At 35.8% G+C, this 26,697-nt stretch overlaps 2 protein-coding genes across 18 annotated transcripts in view; both read right to left on the reverse strand.

The window, feature by feature from the left end:
• Positions 1-26,697, reverse strand: part of LOC105338511 (uncharacterized) — a 193,672-nt gene that overhangs the window by 87,539 nt on the left and 79,436 nt on the right. For 12 of the 17 annotated variants that reach the window (XR_010710703.1, XR_010710702.1, XM_066074808.1 and 9 more), the window contains 2 exons: positions 4,791-5,438; positions 3,465-4,403 (listed from right to left, as the gene is read on the reverse strand). The exons of 1 other annotated variant lie outside the window; for it this stretch is intronic. Coding sequence is in view for 14 of the 16 variants with exons in the window: in XM_066074808.1 (XP_065930880.1) it covers positions 3,465-4,403; positions 4,791-5,438 (1,587 nt within the window). In the remaining 2 variants the exon portion in view is untranslated. Of the gene's footprint in view, positions 1-3,464; positions 4,404-4,790; positions 6,452-11,469; positions 11,525-15,523; positions 15,681-26,697 lie in introns of those variants that run through there. 4 more of the 17 variants (XM_066074823.1, XM_066074820.1, XM_066074826.1 and 1 more) reach the window with 3 other exon arrangements.
• LOC136272691 (tripartite motif-containing protein 3-like) overlaps positions 214-26,697 on the reverse strand; it is a 56,699-nt gene continuing 30,215 nt past the window's right edge. The window contains exon 3 of the mRNA XM_066074831.1: positions 214-2,048. The gene's annotated coding sequence lies outside the window, so the exon portion shown is untranslated. The remainder of the gene's footprint in view (positions 2,049-26,697) is intronic.

The raw sequence follows: 26,697 nt of genomic DNA on the forward strand, positions 1-26,697 counted from the left end.
TTTTTATTTAATTGTTTATTAGCCTCTACTAACATCTACATGCAACTATAGTGAATCCAGAGGACTATTGGTTTGTCAATTATTTGGTTCGCCCCAATGAATTGTCTTGTTCTTCTGCATAAAGTTACTGTATCATATTCTTCTTTTCTGTACCAAATATAACAGTACTGTCTTACTAAGAATATAGACAAAACTATGAATAAATATCACATTTATTGAGTTCTATCTACAGTTTGCTATAACTCACAAAAAATCATTTCTATATAAGTATTATGCATTTCATGGTAAGCGTAAATACAAGACAAAATTATATTTTTGAAAAAAAAAATCAGTACACCTTGACCTAGTCACAATATTCCTCAAAAACTATTTACATAAACATTTGTTTTCTATCTACATGATCAATATAGCTCAGTGTTTTATGTGGGAGAAATGTGCTAAACCCACCAATAATACACATATAGGTATATTTTTACAAAATGCATCATAAACCCAATACAAATAGTTGATACAGACAGAATAACAACATGGCCTACATAACATTTGCCTTACACCACTATCCCATGATGCAACTTGTCATAACATTGTAAGTATACAGGTCTTAGAGGATTTAAGTCACGATTCAGCTGTAAATTTACAATATATTGACATACAGATGAAGGTCAACTATTCATAAAAAATTACATGTTGCCATTTAAAAAACAAAAACATTTCGGTATGATAGACTCTGAATCCTCCTTTTCACCCTTTGATTTCCAACCACGTTAATTATGACATTTTTAAAAATCAAATATAAACTGATATTCAAGTAATTTTCATAGCAAAAATATTTTGAGGGTCAACAACACAAATTACGGTTCTTAGGCGAAACTTTATCTAAAAAACATTATGAAAAGGGGAATAACTCTTTATTCGTTTCTACCTGAAGAATTCAAATTTGAGTTATTCCCCTTTGAATATGATGTTTCATTAATATACAAGATTTCTTGTGTGCAAATGAAAAAAAAATATAATCACACATTAGTCCAAATTTTCAGTGACAACTATATCCAAGCACTAAATTACACCTGGGTTTATAAGGACATTCAAACGACTTAAATATGTAAAACAGAGAACATGTACTGTCCATTGAGAATCTACTAAACCAATACCAGGACAAGTAAAAAGCTGTCAACGTGACAGCAAGCCGAATTTTCTTTTATGTGAACAGTATCCATAATCCATATATCCTGAATTGATAAACACTACCTATCCAGAGAAATGGAGTACCCTATATGCAAATTCTGCCAAAAATGACCTAGTTGAACAGCTAATATTTATATCATAAATTATAAAAAAAAACATCCAAAATCCAATTAATATGCACATTTCTGATATACGGTAAGTTCAAATGATCTGCAAATCAAGTTCTAATCTTGAAAACCGAAGGAGGAGTTATCCGTACAATTGGGTACCCTCTATAATATATTCTGCGAGAAAATGACTAAGTTCAACAGCAGGTTTTTGTTCTATTAATTATCAAAAATCAAAATCCAAGTAATATGCACATCTCTTATATATGTTTAATTGGTCTGCAAATCAAAAACAGGGGGGGGGGGGGGAAGGGGGGAGAAATCTCAATAATACCCTTCCAAAAAATTTATGGTTTGGTACATAGAAGAGAATAAAAATTTGGCCTTTTTCGGATATTAGGCCCCACCCATGGGGCCCTGAGGGTGGAAGGGTCATCATTTTAATATTTCAGATTCTTTTTATTCAAGAGATGTTTCAAACCAAAAATGGTGACCCTCTAGTTTTCAAGAAAAAGTTAAAAATGTAAAATTGTAAAGGAAAGACGCACGACGGACAACACCCAACGACGGACAACACCCAACGACGGACAACTTCAATACTAAGGTGACATGAGTGACTCCGTGTACTTGAAGATAATGACATCATATTGCAATAAGTGGTCTACGTAGCCAAAGTCTGTTTTCTGTCTTCCTCTGTAAGGATTTCAAGGAAGGTGTTCTATTTTCTCCCCTCGTGGTCAGGTAAAATTGGCCCATCTACAGGAAACAGAATAAACTAAGGAATGATGTAGTTAGTGATCAACACCAACATGATATTACTCAGATATCTGTGAGCCAATGCTCACTAGTAATACCCCCGCTCTGATGTAAATATACAAAATAAGCAAAGTCTACTTTGAAAGGAAGTTGAAGTCCGATTGGTACAAAAATAGAGATCCAAATGTATGGCATTCCTTAACATAGAGAGTGTTAAAAAAAAGCATTTGCAATGAATGGTTGCTGAGAAATCTTTAGAAATTTGTTTTTGAAAATTTAGGCTCCAAATAAATAAAGTTGACTGTAACAGGAACTTGACATCTGATTGATATAAGGAATAAGGAATCATTCTTTGAGATTTATGTGGTGTTAATTTCGGTTGGGGCGTGATCAAATCCAATAAATACATTGTATTAACAAAGAGTGTGTTAAAATTTTTAAAAAATGAAAAGTTAATGAGAAAAATGCGACAGAAATTGTTGTCATGGACAGACAGACTGACAGACTCACAAGGGTAAAACAGTATACCCCCCCCCTCCTTAAGAGTGGGGGTACATGTATAATAACCATAAACATTCAATTTGATAAAGATCCATTATAATTTTATTCATTGTGTTTTTTCCCCTTTTTTTTATTATTCAGTTTTTATAGACTTCATATGAATATCTGTTTCATGTCTATGTTAATCTATTTTTAGCAAAGTAAAATGTGTATAACATTCCACACTCAGCAACAGACAGACATGTTTGGAGGATCACAAAGTGTGAAATAAACAGGAGTCAGTATTACAGTCCATGTGAATTATACACAGCTCAATTTCAGCTGCAGATGTTGAACAAAGTGACAAACAACATGTGTGGTTTTGAGAGCAGACTAGATTTGTACAGAAACATTTACAACCTGTCAATATCCAGGCTATCTCCATTCTACGGCTGGTGTTGATCTGGACATGATGTCCTCATCAGGACGGGGTGTGTGTTCATCTACAACAAGTCATTGATTAACTTAATTAGTTAATATCATACAGGTTATGCAATAATAGAGCTACATCTACAAATTTAAAGTTTAAACTGATAACACTGACAGATGAATGCTTTAATATTTACAGACATCTAATTAATTAAACCAATTAAATTGACTTGTAACAAAATAAATAATTACAAATACATGTGTCACAAAATTAATTACAATGACCTTTTATTCTAATTAACTAAATACAATGTAATGTGACTGTACATCTAATTAATGATATAGATACATCTAATTATAACCCTGTAACAATGAGCTGTTTATATTGACAAACATTCACACAGATAAACATGTCTTACATGTATCTTATTGACTGATAATTAACGCGGACTGTGTGTCTTAGTTATCTATATCTAATTAATGTGAATGATAATGACTCAGACTTACCTGTCAGAGCGTCCTGTCTGGTGATATACCTGTATATAACCACCGTGTTGTTGTCCCCTGATCCGACCCAGAGACGGTGAGTGTTGACATCATAACTCAGGCTGCATGGTGTGAATATCCCTGATGGTCTTATCAGTAGATGTGACAGGAACTGACCGTCCCTGTCTAACATCTGTACTGTTTTGGTTCTATCATCACACACCAGGATGTGTGACAGCGGGTCAGTACAAATTCCACGTGGATCTAGTCCTGATCCTGATGGAGGTCCTGTGTAGGAGAAACGATGTCTTCCTCCACGCTCTGTCACCACTACAGCACCACGGTCAGACACCACGACATCCCCATTGTTGTTCTCTGTTATATAGTTAGGTTTTCTATACAGTCCCAGTTCTGCGTTGTCGTTCTGAATAGTTTGTGTGAGTTGTCCACTCTGGTTGTACCGGGTTACCTTGCCTGTCCCTGTATCATAGTTATACATCCCGACCAGTAGATCCCCAGTGGACGGGGACCAGTACACACACCGTGGTCCCCATGTAGAGTCTGTTCTCTCTATAAATGGGGTAGTTGTTTTCATATCATTTGACAGTTTGTTAATGTTATAATTCCTATCTATATAAATCAGTTCACTCTCACTGTTCACTGTGTGTAATCCTCCCTTACAATCATATATACCACTCAATGAATCCTCCACACGATGTAGAGGGACACCTGTTGTGTCTGACAAGATGAAATTGTATAGATCACTGACCAAGACCCGGTCTGATGTCACACAGGAAATGTGATAACAACGACGGACACCTGTCACTGTGAGAGAGGGAAGTAACTCGGGGTGAGACATCAGTTTCAGCAGACACTGGTTTCCTTGCTGTGGTTTTTCTGTCCCTGGGGTTGGGATTTCACTCAGTGACTCCATCACATCAGCAGTGGCTGGATTCAGATCTACAAACATCAGACACAAACAGTCAGATGGAACAGATTGATTACAAACATCACATCTTGTATAATGATGGTTACAGCAATGTTTGTCTGTTATAATTTATTAATACAGACCCTTTATTAATTAATAACAAACATATACTGGTAAAGGTATCTAATTAATTTATAAATCAAAAAATTATCAACATATTCATGTATCTAAGTAATTGATTAATTACAGACAAGTAATGTATTTGCCTCTTATTAAAGGCATGTGATGTTGACTGTCTATAAACAATAATACATGTTTATACTTAAATTTTATTGATAAATGATAAAGATCACATCCTATATATGTCTGACTTGTGACTACATATTATATAATTTACAATGATAATGACTTAGACTTACCTGTCAGAGCGTCCTGTCTGGTGATATACCTGTATATAACCACCGTGTTGTTGTCCTCTGATCCGACCCAGAGACGGTGAGTGTTGACATCATAACTCAAGCTGCCTGGTGTGAATATCCCTGATGGTCTTATCAGTAGATGTGACAGGAACTGACCGTCCCTGTCTATCATCTGTACTGTTTTGGTTCTATAATCACACACCAGGATGTGTGACAGCGCGTCAGTACAGATTCCACGTGGCCGTAGTACTGATCCTGATGGAGGTCCTGTGTAGGAGAAACGATGTCTTCCTCCACGCTCTGTCACCACTACAGCACTAGAGTCAGACACCACGACATCCCCATTGTTGTTCTCTGTTATATAGTTAGGTTCTCTATACAGTCCCCGCCCTGTGTTGTCGTTCTGTATGGTTTGTGCGAGTTGTCCACTCTGGTTGTACCGGGTTACCTTGCCTGTCTCTGTATCATCGTTACACATCCCGACCAGTAGATCCCCAGTGGACGGGGACCAGTACACACACCGTGGTTCCCATGTATAGTATGTAAATATAAATGTGGTGGTTGTTTTCATATCCTTTGACAGTTTGTTGATGTTATAATTCCTATCTATATAAATCAGTTCACTCTCACTGTTCACTGTGTGTAATCCTCTATAACCATTACCTGAATCCTCCACACGATGTAGAGGGACACCTGTTGTGTCTGTCAAGATGATATTGTTTTCATCATCACTGACCCAGACCCGGTCTGATGTCACAGAGGAAATGTGAGAACAACGATCAACACCTGTCAGTGTGAGAGATTGATGGAACTCAGCACCAGACGTCAGTTTCAGCAGACACTGGTTTCCTACGCGTCGATTTCCTCTCTCTGTGATTTGGATTGCACTCAGTGACTCCATCACATCCTCCTTGTTGAGTGACTCAGTCATGGAGAGCTGGCTGGTGTGGAGTGTAAGATGTATCTGGGGGAGGGCTGTCTTTGTGAAGGAGAGGAATTGTAGCGCACTGAATGTGAATGCTGGCTGTACATATCTGTGTTCATATCTCCTTAGTCTGACAATATGTCTGCTCATTTCTATCATCTGTTTTAAACATCTGTGTTTGAAATCAAAGTCACAAAACACTTTCTTCATGAAATCTTTTTTCACTTTGTTAATGAGATTCTTCAGTGTCTGGGCCCTTGTTAACATCTCTGATTGATAGCGGGTGAATTCTGTGTGACAGGTTTCCAAATCAGTTTTGATTTGTGGCAGGAGAACAGGTCTGTAAAAGAGAGCCTCACTGATGGTGTGAATGGTTCCTCTGTGTTGTTGTCGCTTTGTTTTATAAATTGTTCTAACATCTAGTGTCCTGTGTTCTTTATGCTGTGTGCAATGGAAACAGACAGGGAGTTCACAAGGTTCACAATACATTCCAAGTAGCATGTTAGGATGTCTCACACAAAACTCTTCTTTTGGGATGTAGTTAAATTTATCACGGTGTGACACAACATCATGGTCTATTGTTTGGAGATCTTTTACATGGTTCTCTTTACACTGGGGACACAGATCACATGGACACGATACACAATAATACTCTGTGTCTCCCGGACACTTAGAACACTTATGTGCTCTATATGGGGATCTTGCTATGTCCATGTCTATATCTTTGAATCACAACCTGTTAAATAAAGATAAAGTGTTTTAGAATTATGTCAACCACATTCTTTCAAAACTTTTTAATGATATAATTAATCTATACAATATCATTATAAAATATCATTTTCTGTGTAAGGAATAATTCAATTTAAACCAGACTATATTTTAAAATAATAATATATTTTCATTCATAGATAAATAGTGGTCTTTTATCATCAGATAATAAAAACACTCGACCAGTAGATAATTTTTTTGGTTAAAACTCTACAAAATATCTGACATTCTCATCTAAACGTTGATGATTTTCTCCCTCTCTCCTTTTTCTCTATTTGTATCATACATTCAATGCTAAGAATTCTCTCTCTCTCTCTCTCTCTCTACAAAATATGTACTTTTCTCTCTCTCTCTCTGAAGTTTGTACATTCTCTCTCTTTTTGTCTCTATCTGTATCATACATTCACTGCTAAGAATGCTCTCTCTCTCTCTCAGTTTAACATGTACTCTTGTTTTTCTCTCTCTCATTCTCTTTCCTGAGCAACATGTACTCTTGCTCTCTTTGTCTCAATATCTCTGACATTCTTCATTAACCTACATATGTACTCTTTTTCTCTCTGTTATAACATCATTTTCTTTCCATCTCTATGCTAAAAATGCACTTTTGTTTTTAGCCTCTCTTTCTCTCTCATTCCCTTTTCTTGCAACATCTTCATGAACTCTTGCTCTGTTTGTCTCTAACATGAACATTCTCTCTCTCTCAGATGTTAACTATTGTCAGAGTCTTTCCCACATGAATGCTAGCTTTCTGTGTCTATTTCTCTCTCACGCAGACATATGTTCCCTCTCTCTCTTTCTACTTTTTATCACTCACTGTTTAACATGTACTCTTGCTCTTTCTCTCACATTCTCTCCACCTTTCTCTCTCTCCAGAATATGTACTTTCTCCTTCTCTCTATCATTAATTTTTCTAAGGATCATATACTGATGCTCTCTTTGTCTCTCTATTTTTGACATTCTTCATTAAACATTCTCTCTCTCTTTTTTTTTTTTTTAGACATTTACTATTTTCAGACATTCTCTGCTAAGGAAATACAACTGCTTTTTCTTCCAGTCTTTCCCACCTATGTATGCCAGCTTTCTGTGTCTATTTCTCTCTTATGCAAACTTATGTACTCTTTCATTGTCCTTCTTTCTCTCTCTCTCTCTCTCTCTAACAAAAACTTTCCCTTTTTAACATCTACTTAATTGCTGCTAAATATGTTTGCGCTTGATTTCTCTCTCTCTCTCTCTCTCTCTCTTTCTCTCTCTTTGTTAAAGATTCCCTTTGCCTCTCCTACACATGTACTCTCTTTCTCTTTGTTATACCATCATTTTCTCTCCATTCCTTTGCTAAACATGCACTTTTGCTTTTAGTCTCTCTCTCTCCAACTCTCTCTCTCTCTCTCAATCCCTTTTCTTGCATGTACATGAATTATTGCTGTTTGTCTCACTAGTCACTAACATGAATACTCTCTCTTTCTCTCTCTCTCTCTCTCATTCCCTTTTCTTAGCAACATTTACATGAACTCTTGCCCTCTTTGTTTCACAAACTATGTATTCTCTCTCTCTCTCTCTCTCTCTCTCTCTCTCTCTCTCTCTCTCTCTCTCTCTCTCTCTCTCTCTCACACACACACACACACACACACACACACACACACACACACACACACACACACACACACACACACACACACACACACACACACACACACACACACAGACTTTCTGCTAAACATGTATTTTGATTTCTTTGTTCCTTTCTCCAACATCACTGTTACCGCCAATACTGCAATTCGTCATATCCTTGCTGGTACTGCAGTTAGTCACGTCAATGCTGTGATGTTATCAGTTTTTGAGCTCATTATTTTTGTGTGTAGAGCCCGTGGATTTATACTGTGAGGAGGGCTCATCTCTAAGATCACTTTGTACTGAATTTTCACTGGAGGAAACTACTTAATTGGTGAGTGTTATAATATGTATATTGTTAGAATGTTTTCCAATGCATGTGTACATTGTGCAGTAGAATTATATTACAGACAATACAGTACATACTTTAGTGTAGGTATAATGTTACTATTTATGCATATGCATGGATATTTCAAGGTCATTATTAATGATACATTGATAAAGCTATGTTGAGGTAGTTATGTGTAATTATGAGGCATGTGTGCAACTTCGCTGGATTATGTTAGGTTTATAATTGATATATTACGGGAGGTTACTCCATTTGCAACATGTATATTATCTCATTTAGTTTTCTAGAGTTATGTCTCTTTGTTTACATTTGTCGGTAGCCAAAATTTGCTAGGGCATTTCAGATATAATTTTATATATCTAGATGCATATCTTATTATGATTAATTGAATTAGGTTGTACTGATATATCTGAAAGTCATACATTTCACCATTGTCAACATATATTTGCTAAGATGAATTGCATGTTTCTGAATTAGTTTATTTTACAATATTTGTATTGTTTACAAGATTTTGTATGATTGTGTATTTTGCTAAAGTTTAATTATTATCTAAAGACATTTAGAGTTATCTTCCATTATCATTTTGACATGTATTTTCTGCAGTTATCTTTCTTTTTTGAATCTAGAGTTATCCTTTCATTATATAATTTAGAGTTACTTTTCCTAATTGTTGACTTCCTGTTTTGTTGTTTGTGTGACCCACACAATGACACTCAGTCCATCCAACATGTTTTTTGTATTCGAATGCTGCCACACACTGTAAGTAGTTTTCTGTCGATTTATATAACATAGGCGGCTTATCGTTTATATGTTTACTGTTTTGTTTTTTATATAAATGCAGTTTATAAATCTCTCATTTCACTCTAAAAAGTATGGAACGCCATTTTTGTCATTGTCAGTCTTGGTAAATAAACGTACCTTTGTTACAATTTTCTATGGAAACCCATTTGTGTTAAATTCAATTGTTTTGGACCTTATATTCATACTGTTATTTTTTATTTCTATTTTTTCATTTTGTCTTTACATGAATATTGTTTTTGAGAACATATGAGTAGTAATTCATACTTTGATTTTGTTTCAGTTTTTTACCACATACACAATAAATTCAAAGCACTGGATTGTTGTGTTGGTTAATTATCTGTAGGCAAAGGCAGAATAATATTTTTTCTCTATTTTTTTTTTGTAGTGAATCGTCGTACGTCTATTGATTCGTCTATCATCTTATGCCTTACATCTGTAACAAATTTGTTTATTTTCATTATACAGTTTGCATTTTTCTTGAAGTTTTTACAGTTTAAACAGTTTATTGTCATTCCTAAGGTTCAAATACTTACTGTTGATCATTTAATTCTTTCTACTCTCATATTTTGAACAAGTTAAAAATTATCCTATTTATAGTTACACTTCTACAGGAAATAGTAACCATGTTGTCACTTTTGCCTAAGTTATAAAGTTACCTGTTCTCTGATTGGCTAAGTTACTCTAGTTTCTTTGGTTTTCATTGGTTAAAATTAGTGAATAGAATACAGGTATATATAAGAGAGTGTTCGGTCAGTTTTCTTCACTTGGGTTAGGGAGTGATTACCTTATGGTAAGTCTCCCTTTCTATTCTTGGCACTTAAACCTCTTGGTTTTACAGCTATGAATAGATTAGAGTTAGGTTTAGTATATTAAAGCATGCTTTATGTAGAGTTAGGATTTAGTTCATTTTTGTAGGGTTTAAAGCATTTTTTTTTATAATACAGATTTTCCTTAAGGTTTAGAGTGTAAGTTTAGATAGGTTTTCCCTTTCCCAGTCCTGGTTTAAGGTGTTGTAGATAACTTATTTTTATAAGGAGGATTATCTTAGTCATTTTTACATTTATTTGTCATAGAGGAGAAATTTAATATTTATAGAGATGTAGCTCGTTCCTTATTCATCGTTCCTCGTCTGTTATTATTAAATCTATTGTTAGATTCTATGGTGGCCCAGTAGGAGCATATTTTGATTTTTGGCAATTATTTGGCATTTTTGCATTTTCTTATTTTTTTTTATTAATTGTAGAAATTAATTCAATTATCAAGTATCCATTGTAATATCAGTTCATTATAAATTTAGATTATACATATTTTCAGAGTAATTTTCTCTTTTGAGTACTTCTGTTTGTTAATTTCCATATTTTCGTCTATTATTATAAAATTCTTGTCGCTATCCTTGACTTAAATCAACTCTATAAACATTAATAAATTGTGTTAAATCTTACTGGTGTTTTCATTACAAGTGTTGACCATAGTTCAGGAATCCCCTTACCTGGGTTGATTTTTATCTGAGCCAGTATTTGACTTTAGAGATACTTTGATTACAAGAGTTATTGCCCTTGTCGTACTGGTTCCGGTTACACATCTATCATCTACAGTATATCAACATATTGTCATATTCCACATATTCATTGGTCAACAATCATATTCTGTCACCCTCCAAAATAGAGATGCATTTACAAAATCCTTATTTCACTGGCCAGTACAATCACCATAACTAATCTTCAACTCTTGTACACTTGCTGCTGTCTTTTACTTCTGTAATACATGTATATGTAAAATGGGAACTTTCCAAATTAAATTTGAGGTCTTTTATATTAACTTCTGGCCTATGATATATGATTGGCTATCCCCCTTACCCTGGCTGATTGTTTGAATCTCTCCCAGGAAAAAACTGGGCAATATCCCAGCCCTGACATTACCACCAGGATATGTTATTCTTGTTTACAGATCAACCATCAAATGGGGATGAGGGCAATAGTTATACTGTCAGTTCCTTGGTAAGAAATTGATGCAGTCATCGACCTAGGGCTTTCGGGCAACAGTTCCTACCCCAGGACTAACTCAATGACTACTGCCCTAATACCCATTTAAGAGATGAATGCTATAATGTCTATGAATGACACACAACAACGAACTTGTGATAGCAATAGGTCTCCTGAGTGACTCAGGTGACCTAAAAATACAGAATTTAGCTACATAATAATATTGACAACACATGACTACTATACCACATATAGTCTTTCTTTGGCCAATTAGTTCACTGCATCCCATTACACCAGGAACCTGTAACGAGATCACAAAATATTACAAGAACAGTGTTTTCCCCATAACATTTTTGAAGCATGGGGGGAATTCGAAGTTTGTCAGAGTAAGTGCGCGGTGCGGCATTAAAGCGCCTAAGCCAGCAAAATCACTGTGTGTAATAATATAACCATTTGATGAAACATACTTCATGATATGTACTATAAATGATGCATTTTCATGAAATCTACATCAACAAGTATCATTTCAATTCATAATTATATTATAATATCTGTGTATATTTAATATACAATTTTTCTGGGTTTTTTTCTGGCAAAACTAATAACATTTTTTTTCAAAATCAGTTTTTTAAGAGGTTGGTCCTCACAAGTTTTCACAAAACTCAAGAAATATAGATTCACATGGCAGTTCAACATCAGCTTCTGTCCCACTCCTTCTTCTACATATTTTTTCTTTATTGTGTACATTTTTTCAAGTTTCCAATATCCTTGCAGCAAATAAAGAGTTCAAGCATATCGAATCCAAGCTAACACCATCGAGTGAACATTGTGCTATTTTTAGATCTTGGAAAATCCACAGCATTCGATAATGGCAAAGATGTCCAAAAAAGCACATTATATTAAAACAAGAAGTAATCACGTCTCTATTTATGCATTAATCACCAATTAATAAACTAAGTTTTCGGAAATTAGGTCGATACTTTTTTCCGGACACGTGGACCTCGCCCTATTCATCGTTTCGCCCTATTTATGGTTTTTTTTCGGTTGGAAAATTTGATATGAAATTTTGCAAAAATTTATGCAACCCTCCAATAAAATCATGAGTGTTTACTATAATACTGCTTGAATTTCTGTTGATTTTAATCAATATACTGTAGTAATTTATCATTTAAACAAATTATATGTCAATAATTTATTTCTTCTTACATTTCTTACTTAGATCGCTGACTGAATCATCTTTCGATCATTATAACATGCTGTCATGCATTTTGATCGTGTGCTTACGATAAACAGGAAGTTGATATCGCGTGGTAAAAGTAAAATGAGAACCGTACAAAGGGTAACTACGGGGGGGAAAATATCATTGGGTAGAAAAAAAAAAACATTTTGTGTTTTTTCAGTCTTTACCAAATTTTTTTTTTCAACACCTGCCCTTCGGGCAGGTGTATCAATGAATTATACCAGTCCGAACAAAAATTTACATGCCCAAGAAAAAACCCACAGAAAAGTTTTATTAAAGAATTTATTCTTAAAGTTAATATCTGCATTTATGTATTTATATTCTCTCTAGTTCTCTTTCAACTTGAAGCTCTGTTAGTTCGTTATCACTATCACTATCAGAATCTGATTCTGTGTCACTCTCAGCATAGGCGTCGGAATCGGGGGGCTAGGGGGGGGGGGGGCTTAGCTTCCCCCCCCCACTTTTTTGGCTAAGTTATGATTTTGGGAATTAGGTTTTTTCTCTCAATATTTCTGAGGATCAGTCAAGCCCCCCCCCCCCACTTTCAATTTGCTTCCGACGCCAGTGCTCAGTGACAGTCTCTCCTTCCATTTCAGCCTGTAACAACAGAAAGATGTAAGTCAGATATTTCAGCCCAGGAATCATGGCGAGATCTCATGGCAAATTTGTTGCCATTGACGTTAAAAAGACGCTTTCATATCTACGAACACAGTCAAGTATTGCAAACGTTTGTATGATTCGAATTAAGTTAAGTTGTACGAAGATTTATTCATATTAGTTAATTTATTGAACGAATCGATGTTATAAAAAATGGCGACGAACGTAAATTAAGTATCTATTGGAGATTGAAAGTTTACATGCCCATCGGGCTTGCGAGTGTGTAAGTTTCACATGCCCTCTTTCATTTTTACCAGGCCCCGGGCATCGGACTCCCAGGATTTGTCGCAGACTGTTTTTTCTGTATATTCAAAATAAAGCTCTCGATGAAATCTTAGCCAGGTGTTTCTGAAATCAGTCTGGGTAGCGCCTACTTTGTTTAAACACAGTTGAACTCTCGGCACGTGCTAATCATTCCCGCAGGCTTCGATATGTTGACTCGTGTGTATATACACAGTAAAAAGTCACACAGACACAGGGTGGCATGTACTACCGCAGTCATGCCTCCAGGCTAGGTTACTTTCCCCCGGTGAACACCAGTTTGTACACATGGCAGAGAAGTAATAAAGAATGATCTGAAATTAACTCGGCCGTACTGAATTAATTGGTTTGAAAATTTTGATGCAATATCAGACATTTTCTTACGATGTTTTTAAGAGATGCATTTTATTTCCCTTTTGTTTAAAACTGTGAAATAAGATTAAAGGCTACCATATGATAACGTTGGTTTAAACTTTTTATTCATTAAAATTAGCAGTAATTTTTCGACCAATTCTTCGAAGTCGACCTATTTATACTTTTTTTTCTTTTTTGGCTTAAAACGGCCTCCTTCGCCCAATAAACCGTATCGACTTAATTTTTGAAAAATACGGTACATCTTAATCATAAGCTATATAAGTCCTTAAACCGTAAACCACGTGTGCCCCCTTGCTGAGATCGATGTCGAAATTAACTGCGCTCACTGCGGGCGCAAGTATTTTTCTGAAGTTTGAGCGGAGAAATGACAAATTATATCTACTAATTGCAGTTAAGATGTGTAATAATTGGAAAAAGAATTTTGCTTTGAAATAAACATGCATAGCGGGAAACATGGCGGCACTGTGTGATGCATGGCGGGGGATCTTCAATGCATGGCAGTATACCGCCATGCAAAATTGGCCTGGGGAAAACACTGTCTAAAAATGGTAGGGTCGGGCCATTTTTGTAGGTTAGGTCGGGTTACCCAAAACACACAACTTTTTTTTTAGGCCTAAGGACAGGGAGTGAAAAATTCGCCAATTTATATGAAAACGTTCATGCCATAAAACCAGGCATCGTTGTCATGAATATTGCGGACCAAAGAAATTAAATAAAACAAAACTCATTGGACCATTAAAAGCAATAACCATAAGCAGAAACGTATATACTAACGGGATAGGCAACTTCTACATTTGCCATGTTTACTTCCCATGCTATCACACGAGACTTGACAAGTTTGTAGAACTAGGTTCAATCCCAGTGAAATATATAGATTTTTTAAAGTGATCTGGTTAGACCATAATTGGGGAAGCACTGTACTCAAGATCTTGTGTCTCAACTTGCTAAAAGCACGGACTGTTTTACCAAAGAACATACATGTGTTTTCTTTTAAAGTTTATATTTACAAGCATTGCGATTGCATCAGCTACTCGCAGCTGCAGCCAATCATAAAACAGAGCTTGTCACCGAGTTTTTATGGGGAGGAAAGTGGACTGTGATATGTTATTACATTATATTTGGCATATAATATCAATACATGTAATATCAATACATATAATATCAATACATATAACATGTATTTAAACAAAAGGAACTAATTAAATTCCGAGAGATTCATAGCACAGTTGATCGCCTCATTGCACAATTATGTATTGAATAGTGTGCGGTTTTGTGTATTACTGTATGATAACAAATAGTTTTTTGAGTTTTTTTTATGTATAATAACCCTTATGATCTATTAGGCTGACCCCACAAGAGTATAAATTCAACATGTACAGGGATTTTACTATGTTATTATCCCGAATCCGATAACTGGTAGTCTGGTACAGTAAATCGTAAAAACTCGACAAATTCGCGGCGTGCTAAAAAGCACAATTACAAGATGTTTTGGATTCTAATTAATGATATAATTTAACCGATGGATAAATAAGGAGTTTACCAATTAATATATGTCAAGTGTTATTTAAATATATCAAGAAATAAGGTCACGAAAAAGAAAAAGTAAAATTTAAACCGATAACTGGTACAGTGCCAGTACATATAAAATCATTCATTTGTACAAAGTCTGGTTTAGAGGAAATTCGAGACATTCCGTTCCGAGTTCGCTGGCATAATAAATTCCACAGGTAGACCACATTGTACAATATAAACATCATTTGAACAAACCTGTACTTTTATATCTTACACGGGGAACAATTGTCTATCTAAATGGGTAAAAATACATCGTCTTTCTCTTTCCACATCTTTCTATGACTTATACAGTCTTGTCCCATGATCCCTTGCTCACATTCGGCGCACCCCGGCCGATTCCGGTAAGATGAGGTACGAATCTGCCGAGGTGTGCCGAATGCCCCTGCTCAGTCTGTTCAGTATACGTCACAGTGATGTTAGTCGTTTCGACATCAAACAGTTTCGACCCCAAGTCGATTTGGTCCCGAAATGAATCAAAAAAAGTTATTGGAATATTTACTTTAAATGTATTTTATCTTTATCTTTATTATTTAATTTCATCTATATTTTATTTATTTACCGGTATATGCTCAAATTATAAAGAAAACATTGTTTTGAAGTGTGTATATGTGTGTGTGTGGGGGGGGGGGGGGCTGACCACGACATCATAAACATTCATAAACAGTATGAAAATTTCAAACCTAGAGGAAGAAGGCGTGGATCCAGTCCAGGAATTTCTGTACAGTGGGTGTGATGGTAGATCTACTTCTGTAATACAAAATGTCATCTATAAAGAGATGGAACTCATACCAAAGATGATACTACATTTTTCCACGTAACATTGGTCAGAATATGTTTTGATATTTTTAAGACTTCTCATATTTTATCTTCCTACCCAGAAGCCGATGTACTCTGTGACTAGTTTACAATGTTTAAGAAGTTTTATCAATTTAGCACGCTGTCTTGTTCTGACTGACACCGGAAATCGTGTTTATTTCAGCAGCACAGACATCGCACTTGTTGAACTGAAGTCATTGAACAAAATGCCATGAAAAGTCGGCACATGCACTTATTTCAATCAAATCATATTATAAACGTAAAATTGAATGAAATTATACATTTTTACTCAAAATGCTTAGAAATCTGACCACCGTTGCCATTATATAGAGATGTTAAAGAAACAATAAACATTAATATTTGCGATAATTACCATGCATGCATGCGCGGATCAACTTTTTTTCCAGGGAGGGGGTCCAAAGGATAATTGTGTTTGGCGGGGGGGGGGGGGGGGGGTCCGAGACATATTTGCGAGTATTTATTGAATTTTAATTTTCCCGGGGGGGGGGGGTCGGGTCTAGATCCGCGCATTTCATGATATAGTTTTCAAACTATGCGATGAATCTTTATTTTTAAAAAGAGTTTCTTTTCCTTAGACCTAATCCCTATTTTACAAATAACTAAAGAGCATTGATAGAAAGATAAAGAGGGTACGGAGATATAATAAACGTGTGTAATCAATCAATCTGTTTGAATATATGGGACTGAGAAGGGGTTCGATGAAACATATCACTGATATATATTTCTATTACACTTTGATAAAGTATAAAATAATTAAATAATGTGGCATATTTTGTGTCAAAAACAAGAGGCATGCACGAAACTAGAATTATTTTTAAAAGGCGGGGGGGGGGTGTATTTGTTTGCCGGTTTTGGGTGGGTTGAAGGTCGGCTAAGGGGGGGGGGGGGTAGGCAATTATAAGGTGCTGATTCCGTGCTTAAAGTGTTTTAAATTATGAGGATTTAAAAAGAAGAAGTAAAAAGAGAATATGGTGTACACAAAATTAATGTTTATATCAATTAACGCAATACATGTATTTCTTGATCTGTACACATTTCATTAAGATAAGCTTACTGCATTATGAGTAGAATAAAGTGCAAACTCTATTTATATTTTTAAAGGGGCATGGTCACGATTTTGGTCAAAAATTATTTTTCCGATTTTGATGTTTACAATGCTTCAGTTAGACATTTTTAATAGGCAACCAACTTTTGAATATACTGGTAGGGTGTAAATACCAAAAAAAAAAAATTGCAACATGACAGAAAAAATATGTAAAAATCACAAATTCATGAATTGAATTTCTAATTTGTTTAAAATATGATGATTTGTTCACACTAGTAAATCTAATTATCCGTCTTTCAGAACGGGGGTGGGGACGGGGGTGTAGGCTATAACCAAAGACAATTACCAGTACATCATCACAGGAAAAAGGTCCCCCAAACCCCCACGCGACCCCCCCCCCCCGAAGGACAGGGGCGTACGAGGTACTACGTATCCCCCACTTAGAGCAAAATGTTGATAAAATATGTATTCTTGGCTTGTATGTTGTTTTAAACAATAAAATGTTTTCTTTGGTGATTCATTCGGGATTTGAAGGTAGCGACATTGTTCCTGTCTCTCTTTTCGAATGAAAAACGATAATGTGTCAATGAATTTGGGATATTTTCCCTCTCGTCAATTTTAAGTGTAATTTCTCATGTATGTGAAGTTTTATTAAAATCCATCCAAATGTGCGGCATGCATAAACAATCTTAGGACAAACTATAACAAGTTAATTTCTCTCAATGGTACAGATCTTTGCACGATTTGGATCACCGTCGATCACCAGGATCGGACTCGTTCATGTTTGACACTTATTTGGAAAGTAGAGTCATTGTCAAACTCCTTTTTCCTAGCCGTATTATTTGCGGGTTTTTCCCCTCCATAATTTCCTCTTCCCTTTGTATTGTGACCGCGTAGTTTTTACGGTGCTAGAGAATTCTTCTGGGTCTGCATCGGTCGTGTGCAGTACGAACCGGGTGAGGGAATGTTGGCGTAAAAGGAACAAGTTATAAGGTTGAGGCGCGCTGTGGGCCGTAAGTTAAAAACGAAGGTTATATATGCCGTATTCCCAAGGGTCCACCAATATGCAATTCCAGAGAAGTAAAACCAAGTGATGAAGGATTCCGTATTTATTATCAATCGAATTTAAAAGATGAACAATAACAAACAAATAAGCGACACAGACGGAAGTGGCCGGTAATGCGTCAGGCCTCCGAACTGAAGATTGACAAATACGATTCAGTATATATAAGAATCTAAACAATGAGTAAATGTGACAATTTGATGACATCAAATGAATTGAGTGAAAGATTCACAGGTATTAGGTAATTAGATTAACTCAATGAGTCTTTGATGGCCAAGACATGAAAGGCATATAATTACGCAATGTTGTTTCAAGAGATTAGCAGTTCTTGGGAGAAACATCTGTCTGATTTGTAATAACAACTAAATAAAGAGTCTGCCGAGTGTCAATGGCTAATTCACTTTGTAAACATTAAATTCTAAGAATATATGACAAAATAAATGTTGTATTTGAAAAGTAAAGTCCGAAATAAAGATAATTATAGAACAGTCAATTTTGCACTGTGATAATATCCCCCCGCTCCGGTAAAACACGTCCTCGTGTTTGAAAGGAACTGTCAGCGGTAGAAGTGTCCGTTCCCGTAGTGTCCGTTGTAACCGTTGCTATGGTTGGGATATAACTGGTTTCGCAAGTCACAGATTTCTTTGCGATGTTGAGATATGACTTGTTTTAAATCAAAATTTGTTTGATGTAAATCTTCGATTTCTTCCATCTGATGTTGAATAGTTTGATCTTGGCGATAAATATCATCACGAAGGTCATCTATGATATGTTGTTGCTCGGTTAAAGAATATTCTAAATCGGAATTTCGAATGTTCAAGTCAGAGATGTCTTCTTCTTGGTCCTGAGAAATATGAAGTTGGTGATGATTTTTCTGGATTAGCGCTTGAATTTCTTCGGATGCCATTTTGTTTATTTCTTTGGATGCGTCCAGTTTTGTCTGCAGCTGTCTTATTTCTTCTCGGGAATTCTCTTGAGTCGCGTGCATTTTGAGTCTGGTCGAATTTAACTCCTTTTTCATTTCATTGAACTGGGTAATCAATCCTAAAAAGTTGTCCTGTGAATCTTTAAGAGATTGTTTTGTTTGGGCAAGTTCGTGTTTAAGAACAGCCGAATAGTCCATCAAATTACGAAGGGCCGAATTTCTGATGTTGTAGAACGGAAGTTCCTTCAGATGTTGTTTTTGTTCGGAATACTCTTGGATCCTGTATTTACCACGTACCTGGTTCGATTTTGATTTCTCTGCTCTGTGAAATGTGCAGGTCCTGGCGAAGTGTCCAGGCATGCGACATCTGAAGCAAGTGTTGTTGAACCAGGGTCTATGTTGTTTGGAATTTGGGGGTAAGGTCCAAGACATCCAAGCTGGCCGAAATCGATAAGTTTCCATCGTCGTAGGGGAACTCGCTTGCTGTATAGGTACGGGATCTAGCTACTGCAAGGTATATGCAGCAGCCCCGGGCGTTGTAATTACCCTTAGGATTCATCCACCAATTGTGACCGCGTAGTTTTTACGGTGCTAGAGAATTCTTCTGGGTCTGCATCGGTCGTGTGCAGTACGAACCGGGTGAGGGAATGTTGGCATTCATTCATTCATTCAATATTTTATTCCTCTTTTCAGAGAGTACATGGAATGTATGTTATAGAACAAAATCAAACATGCATATTATACAACAATTATGAAATATTTATAAAGAGATACAAATATATATATATATATATATACATGTTTTAACAAGTGTGAAAATGTGAATATTATAATTGAAAGGTGAAATATATCATGCTAAATAAATTCAATGAGGTGGTTACAGAAAAAAAAAAAAAAAAAAAATTACAACGATAGTAATAAAAATATATATATATATATATATATGTACAGGACTACTGTGTATCATTGACTGTTCTTTTATATAATGCAAATACCTTAATAAGATAGTTTCCACATAAAAGTATGAGTTCCTTTTCATTTTGTTCCGATAATGGGGTGGCTGGGATTTTACCCAATAGATATGAGTACAGTTCCTCCTCGTCAAGAGCGCAAAGTTCAGCACAAATGCCCAGATCGAAGTTAATTATATCACTCCAGAAAATGTCCCTGTTTGTGGAGAAGTACGCGCAACTACAAGCAACATGCTTAAAAATGTCTGTGTATTGAGTGTTGCATAGTTGACAGGTGCTTATATTTCTTGTAGGGGTAATAGTCCAGAGTTTTGTTATAACTTTGATTATATTACTTTGTTGTGCCGACCACGCAAATTTCCAGATTCTTGGTAAGCCCGTTCCATTATGGAGTATAATAAATCTTGTAAAGTCCGAATCATGAATTGTTCGATTAGTCCATTGGTGACTTTCGTAACGGAAGATTTCCGACTTTATCATTTTTTTCCATTCGGTTTTGCTCGGGAAGATACCTGTTTCCAAATAAGAAGTAAGATATTGTTCTAAAGAATATTTGTGAAGAATTGAGAATATATCTTTAACATATCCAAACGATTTATCTTGCTTGTCGTTCAAATATGTAAACAGTCTGAAGAGGAATATTTTTTTTACTAATATGTCATGGGAAAAATTACACAGTTTTTCAAAAAACAGTAATTTCTTTTTATCAATTTCTGATGTGATGGGTCTTAGACCTACTAGACTTTCACACATATCCGATCGTGTTGATGTTTTCAGGCCTTGAATGTCTTTGACAATAAAGTGTTGAAATTTATTTAATAATTGATAATCCTGTAGTTTAAGTTCATTCCAGATTTCACAGCCATAAAGTGTAGAGGGTAATACTACTTTTTTGTAAAGATTCACAAGAGTTACTGGGTTAGAGTTTCCAGACGACAAATTTTTTATTGCGTAATATGAGCGCCGGCCTTTGTCGCATGCTTCTTTTGTTCTAGTAATAGATTTAAAATTGCAGTTTTGGATTATGCCAAGATGGTTATAATCTTTTTGTATAGGTATAATTTCGTTTCCAATTAACCATTGGTGCGTGAAGTTAGTTTTGGGATTTTTTCCAAACACTATTATGCATGATTTTCCAGCGTTGAAAGAGAATCTCCATTTGCAAGAATAGTAGTACGCTGTATTAAGCATGGTTTGAAGTGAGTATGGGTTTGAAGATAGACAAGCAATATCGTCTGCAAGGGCTGGGGTTGATGATTTGATTCTATTGATTCCGAAGTTCTTATTTATGACTTCCAGCTCGTTAAGTAAGTCATTAATGAAAACTGTATATAGAAAACCCGATAAGACGCCTCCTTGACGAATTCCTTGTTCTACAGGAAACCATTTTGACTGTTGATAATTTACAATCACTGCACTTTTAGTATTGATGTGACAGTCGTCTATTAGCATCCATAGCTTTCCTTTTATACCTATATTATTGAGTTTGTACAGTAAACCTTTTCTCCAAACTGTGTCGAATGCTTTCCGACTGTCTAAAAAGCAGGTATATACATGAGATCCATTTTCGATGTAATGATGTATTGTTTCTTGAAGGTTGAAAGCTGCAGTTATAGAACTTAAGCCTTTACGGAAGCCCTGTTGCTGGGGGTTAGGAAATAATTCTTCGTTAGATAAAGTGTCCATAATCCTAGTGTGGATAATTTTTTCGAAAACTTTAAATAAAGTCGATAGTAATGAGATAGGTCGGTAGCTATCCGGAGATGTTTTTGGTTTATTTCCACCTTTATATATTGGGACAATAAAGCCTTGTTTCCAACCAGAGGGGATTTGGCCTAGATTTAATATACTGTTAAACAAGACACATACGTATTTAGACAGAACTTCTTTTCCGTGTATTAGGTGTTCTGACTGTACTTTATCTGGTCCAGGAGCTTTTTTGGATTTTAATAGTGAAATAGAGTCAAGAACTTCTTTTTCCGTAATGCGGTCATCCGGACAGAAAATAGAATTTTGAGTCTCTTGGGATTTAATATTATTGTATTCATTGATGATACTGTTGTAGAAATCATTATCAAAGGTATAATTTTGTTCTGTTTGATATATTGTGGAAAAGTATTCAGCAAATACCGAAGCAACGCTTTCTGGTGTGTTACCAGTCCGATCTGCAAATTGTATTTCTGGATATATTTTTGATTGACGTGGTTTTTGACGACGAATGAGTTTCCAAAATAAGCGAATGTCGATTCCTGCAGCGTTGTCAATGTCTTCATAAGTTTGTTTCATGTATTCTTCAGAAGCGCTTTCTTGGCATTGTCGAAAATGTCTTTTTTTACGTTTATACTCTGCATAAGATGGGTGCTGCATTCCTCGAGGTTTTCCTTCCTTGACCCATTTTATTCTGGATTCCATTTCGCGTTTATGCGCCTCCTTAACTGTAGTGTTCCAGTAGGGTTTGGTATGAGGATTATATGAACACGTTGGGATAGTTAGAGTAGTACTTTTTATTACAGCATTTACGATTGTTGTAGTGTAAAAATCTATTTCATTCAGTGACATTTCATCTTTCTCTGGTGGAAGATGTTGGTTTAACTCTGTTTGCAGTTGATTACAATATGATTTTTTTGAGTCCTTACATATCCTGTGCCATGCGGGCCACTTAGTGGTGTTTGGTAATAGGATATGGGGGTTCTCTACAATCTCAATTTTAGCGATCACAGGTAAATGGTCTGACGTGTTTGATATTACACCTTCGTGAATAATATCATAATCTACTAGGTGGTTCTTCAACGATTCACTGACAAATGTGTAGTCTAACATTGTTTTACATGGTATAAAAGTATATACATCTTTGCATTGTTCAACATTATGAAAAGGAAAAAACAGGTTGTTTTTTCTGTAAAATGTTACAAGTTCTGCTGATTTATAGGCATTTGTTCTTTCAACATCTTTTTGTTGAAGGCTACCATTCATGTCACCAGCAAAAATAACATGGCCATGATTAGAATAGATTGTATACAAGTCGTGAAGTACATTTAGTTCTTCTCTATATTTATCTACATCATTTTCAGATGGTAAATACACACCAAAAATATACAATGGTACATAGTTTGGCGTTTTTAAACAAATACCAATGACTCTGTTTGAGTTTGTGTTAACCAATGATGTGTAAAATTCTAGGGATCTTTTATATAATATAGCTACACCTCCTTTGCCTTTATCCCCATTGGTTAACGATTTTTCAAATGTTGCTGTACTGATATAACTTTGATCGATACTGTTTAAAAATTTTGAACAATTTTCAGGTAGTTCGTGTTCTGAGATTACAGCGACATCACACTTTGTTAAACGTAATAAATTTGTCAAACAAACATTAGAGGACATAATACCTCTTACATTCCAATTCAAAATTGAAAACAACATGATAAACAAAAGATCAATGTGCATTGCGTACTCTTTATGTATGTTCATGGCTAAACAAAAAGTTTATTTTTTTACATCGTCTGATTCGCAACCTTGCTGTCTCTCATGGGCGTTTATCCATGGTCGGCATTTGACTCCGCGAGGCCAAAATGATCGCATATTGATAGTTTCACGGTTTTCTTCCGGAATGTGGATTTTTGCTGATAAACAGTCCGGATTATACTTTGGTTGGAATAGAGAAAGATATGTTACACGGATATCCCTATCTCGGACATAGTTAATAATACCATCTCTAGTGGTTTCTCGATCAATTCCTGTAAGGTAAAATTGGGCGTTTTTGCGCCTGCGATGTGTTATTCCAAGGAATACATCCCGTTTATCATTTCCTTTTTCTGTGCTTGGTTTGTTAAATTTTTTTGATTCAGTTTTCATAGGTACAATTTTCTCTCGTGAGATGTGCACCGGAATCGGAAGTTTGTTTTCGTTCATTTGTTGTTCTGGTGTGCTTTTAATTGTTTCGGGTTGTTGTTCATTGTTTTCTGTTTTTTTCGGAGACTGCTGTAAGTCAGTGACCCCCTTTACTTGCATGTTAATTTGATTTGCCCCAGAAGAGTCCTGTACACGATGTGGGGAATTCCCCAGTGTTGTAGTATTTATACCGTTACCTGGCGTATTGTTTTCAGGTGGATTTTGTGAATGGTCAGTGGACCGCGAAGTACTGTCACTGGTCTGAAGACGGGTAGTAGGGGCCTTCGGCGGGGAAACGACAGCGGCAAATGACTTTTGGAATTTTAATTCTGATAATTGTTTTTGGTGATTTTGACAAATTTTTGATAATTTTAATAATTCATTGTCGACTCTTTGTGATTTGGCATGTTCTTCCGTGGAATCAAGACCGTCAACACATTTAAGTCGTGAATTTGTGGTTTTACGAAATGTTTCACACGTTATTGAATGAGCTTCGAAATCATTTTTCACTTTATCGATATCAGCTGTTAAAGCAGTGTTTTTGGACTTTAGGTCTGATATCGTTTTTTGCATATTTTTGATGACCTTGCTTGTATTGGAGACAGTTGATTCAAGTTCACGTACACGTTCTAACAAAGTTTGTGTCAGGCAGTGTAGATCTATGTTAAGTGATTTTGGCGTATCTGACGGGTCATGCTTTTTGTCAAAAACGTCAGTAAGATGGGAAGTATCACCATTACAAAACATATAAAGGGCATAGCAGTCTTTTGCATATCTTACTGAGCTTGGGTTACCTTTGGTGGTTCTGCGTTGAATGAGGTTTCCCTTTGGACACCCTTCAATGGTTTTTGCTCTTGTACACAAGAGTGCTCTATATTCAATAATTATCTGTTCATTGCTTGAGGATAATTGTAATAATTTTTCAATATAAAATTCTTTTGGTACATTTTGTAGCACATTATCAAATAAGACAAAGTCATTTGTACTAGTTGATGGTGCATCATTCAGGTAAGTGGCATCGACTTGATTGTCGTATTCGGGTTGATTTTCGTTCACTCGATTGTTCATCAATACATCCACCATTTCGGTGTTTTGTGGGCTGTATGCACAATGTACCATGTCATAATCATTGAAAACATTGTCCGTATTATCTGCTAAGTTACTTACAGAGTCTGTACGGGGACACACATTCCGTAGCTCTGTGTAGATTTTCTCAGGCGACGATTGCCGTCCGCCATCGGCGAGCGCCATTTTTTTTTTTTTTTTTTTTTTTTTTTTTTTTTTCTTTGGTGATTCATTCGGGATTTGAAGGTAGCGACATTGTTCCTGTCTCTCTTTTCGAATGAAAAACGATAATGTGTCAATGAATTTGGGATATTTTCCCTCTCGTCAATTTTAAGTGTAATTTCTCATGTATGTGAAGTTTTATTAAAATCCATCCAAATGTGCGGCATGCATAAACAATCTTAGGACAAACTATAACAAGTTAATTTCTCTCAATGGTACAGATCTTTGCACGATTTGGATCACCGTCGATCACCAGGATCGGACTCGTTCATGTTTGACACTTATTTGGAAAGTAGAGTCATTGTCAAACTCCTTTTTCCTAGCCGTATTATTTGCGGGTTTTTCCCCTCCATAATTTCCTCTTCCCTTTGTATTGTGACCGCGTAGTTTTTACGGTGCTAGAGAATTCTTCTGGGTCTGCATCGGTCGTGTGCAGTACGAACCGGGTGAGGGAATGTTGGCGTAAAAGGAACAAGTTATAAGGTTGAGGCGCGCTGTGGGCCGTAAGTTAAAAACGAAGGTTATATATGCCGTATTCCCAAGGGTCCACCAATATGCAATTCCAGAGAAGTAAAACCAAGTGATGAAGGATTCCGTATTTATTATCAATCGAATTTAAAAGATGAACAATAACAAACAAATAAGCGACACAGACGGAAGTGGCCGGTAATGCGTCAGGCCTCCGAACTGAAGATTGACAAATACGATTCAGTATATATAAGAATCTAAACAATGAGTAAATGTGACAATTTGATGACATCAAATGAATTGAGTGAAAGATTCACAGGTATTAGGTAATTAGATTAACTCAATGAGTCTTTGATGGCCAAGACATGAAAGGCATATAATTACGCAATGTTGTTTCAAGAGATTAGCAGTTCTTGGGAGAAACATCTGTCTGATTTGTAATAACAACTAAATAAAGAGTCTGCCGAGTGTCAATGGCTAATTCACTTTGTAAACATTAAATTCTAAGAATATATGACAAAATAAATGTTGTATTTGAAAAGTAAAGTCCGAAATAAAGATAATTATAGAACAGTCAATTTTGCACTGTGATAATATCCCCCCGCTCCGGTAAAACACGTCCTCGTGTTTGAAAGGAACTGTCAGCGGTAGAAGTGTCCGTTCCCGTAGTGTCCGTTGTAACCGTTGCTATGGTTGGGATATAACTGGTTTCGCAAGTCACAGATTTCTTTGCGATGTTGAGATATGACTTGTTTTAAATCAAAATTTGTTTGATGTAAATCTTCGATTTCTTCCATCTGATGTTGAATAGTTTGATCTTGGCGATAAATATCATCACGAAGGTCATCTATGATATGTTGTTGCTCGGTTAAAGAATATTCT

This window comes from Magallana gigas, chromosome 1 (genome assembly GCF_963853765.1).
Source record: "Magallana gigas chromosome 1, xbMagGiga1.1, whole genome shotgun sequence".
Lineage (NCBI taxonomy): Eukaryota > Metazoa > Mollusca > Bivalvia > Ostreida > Ostreidae > Magallana > Magallana gigas.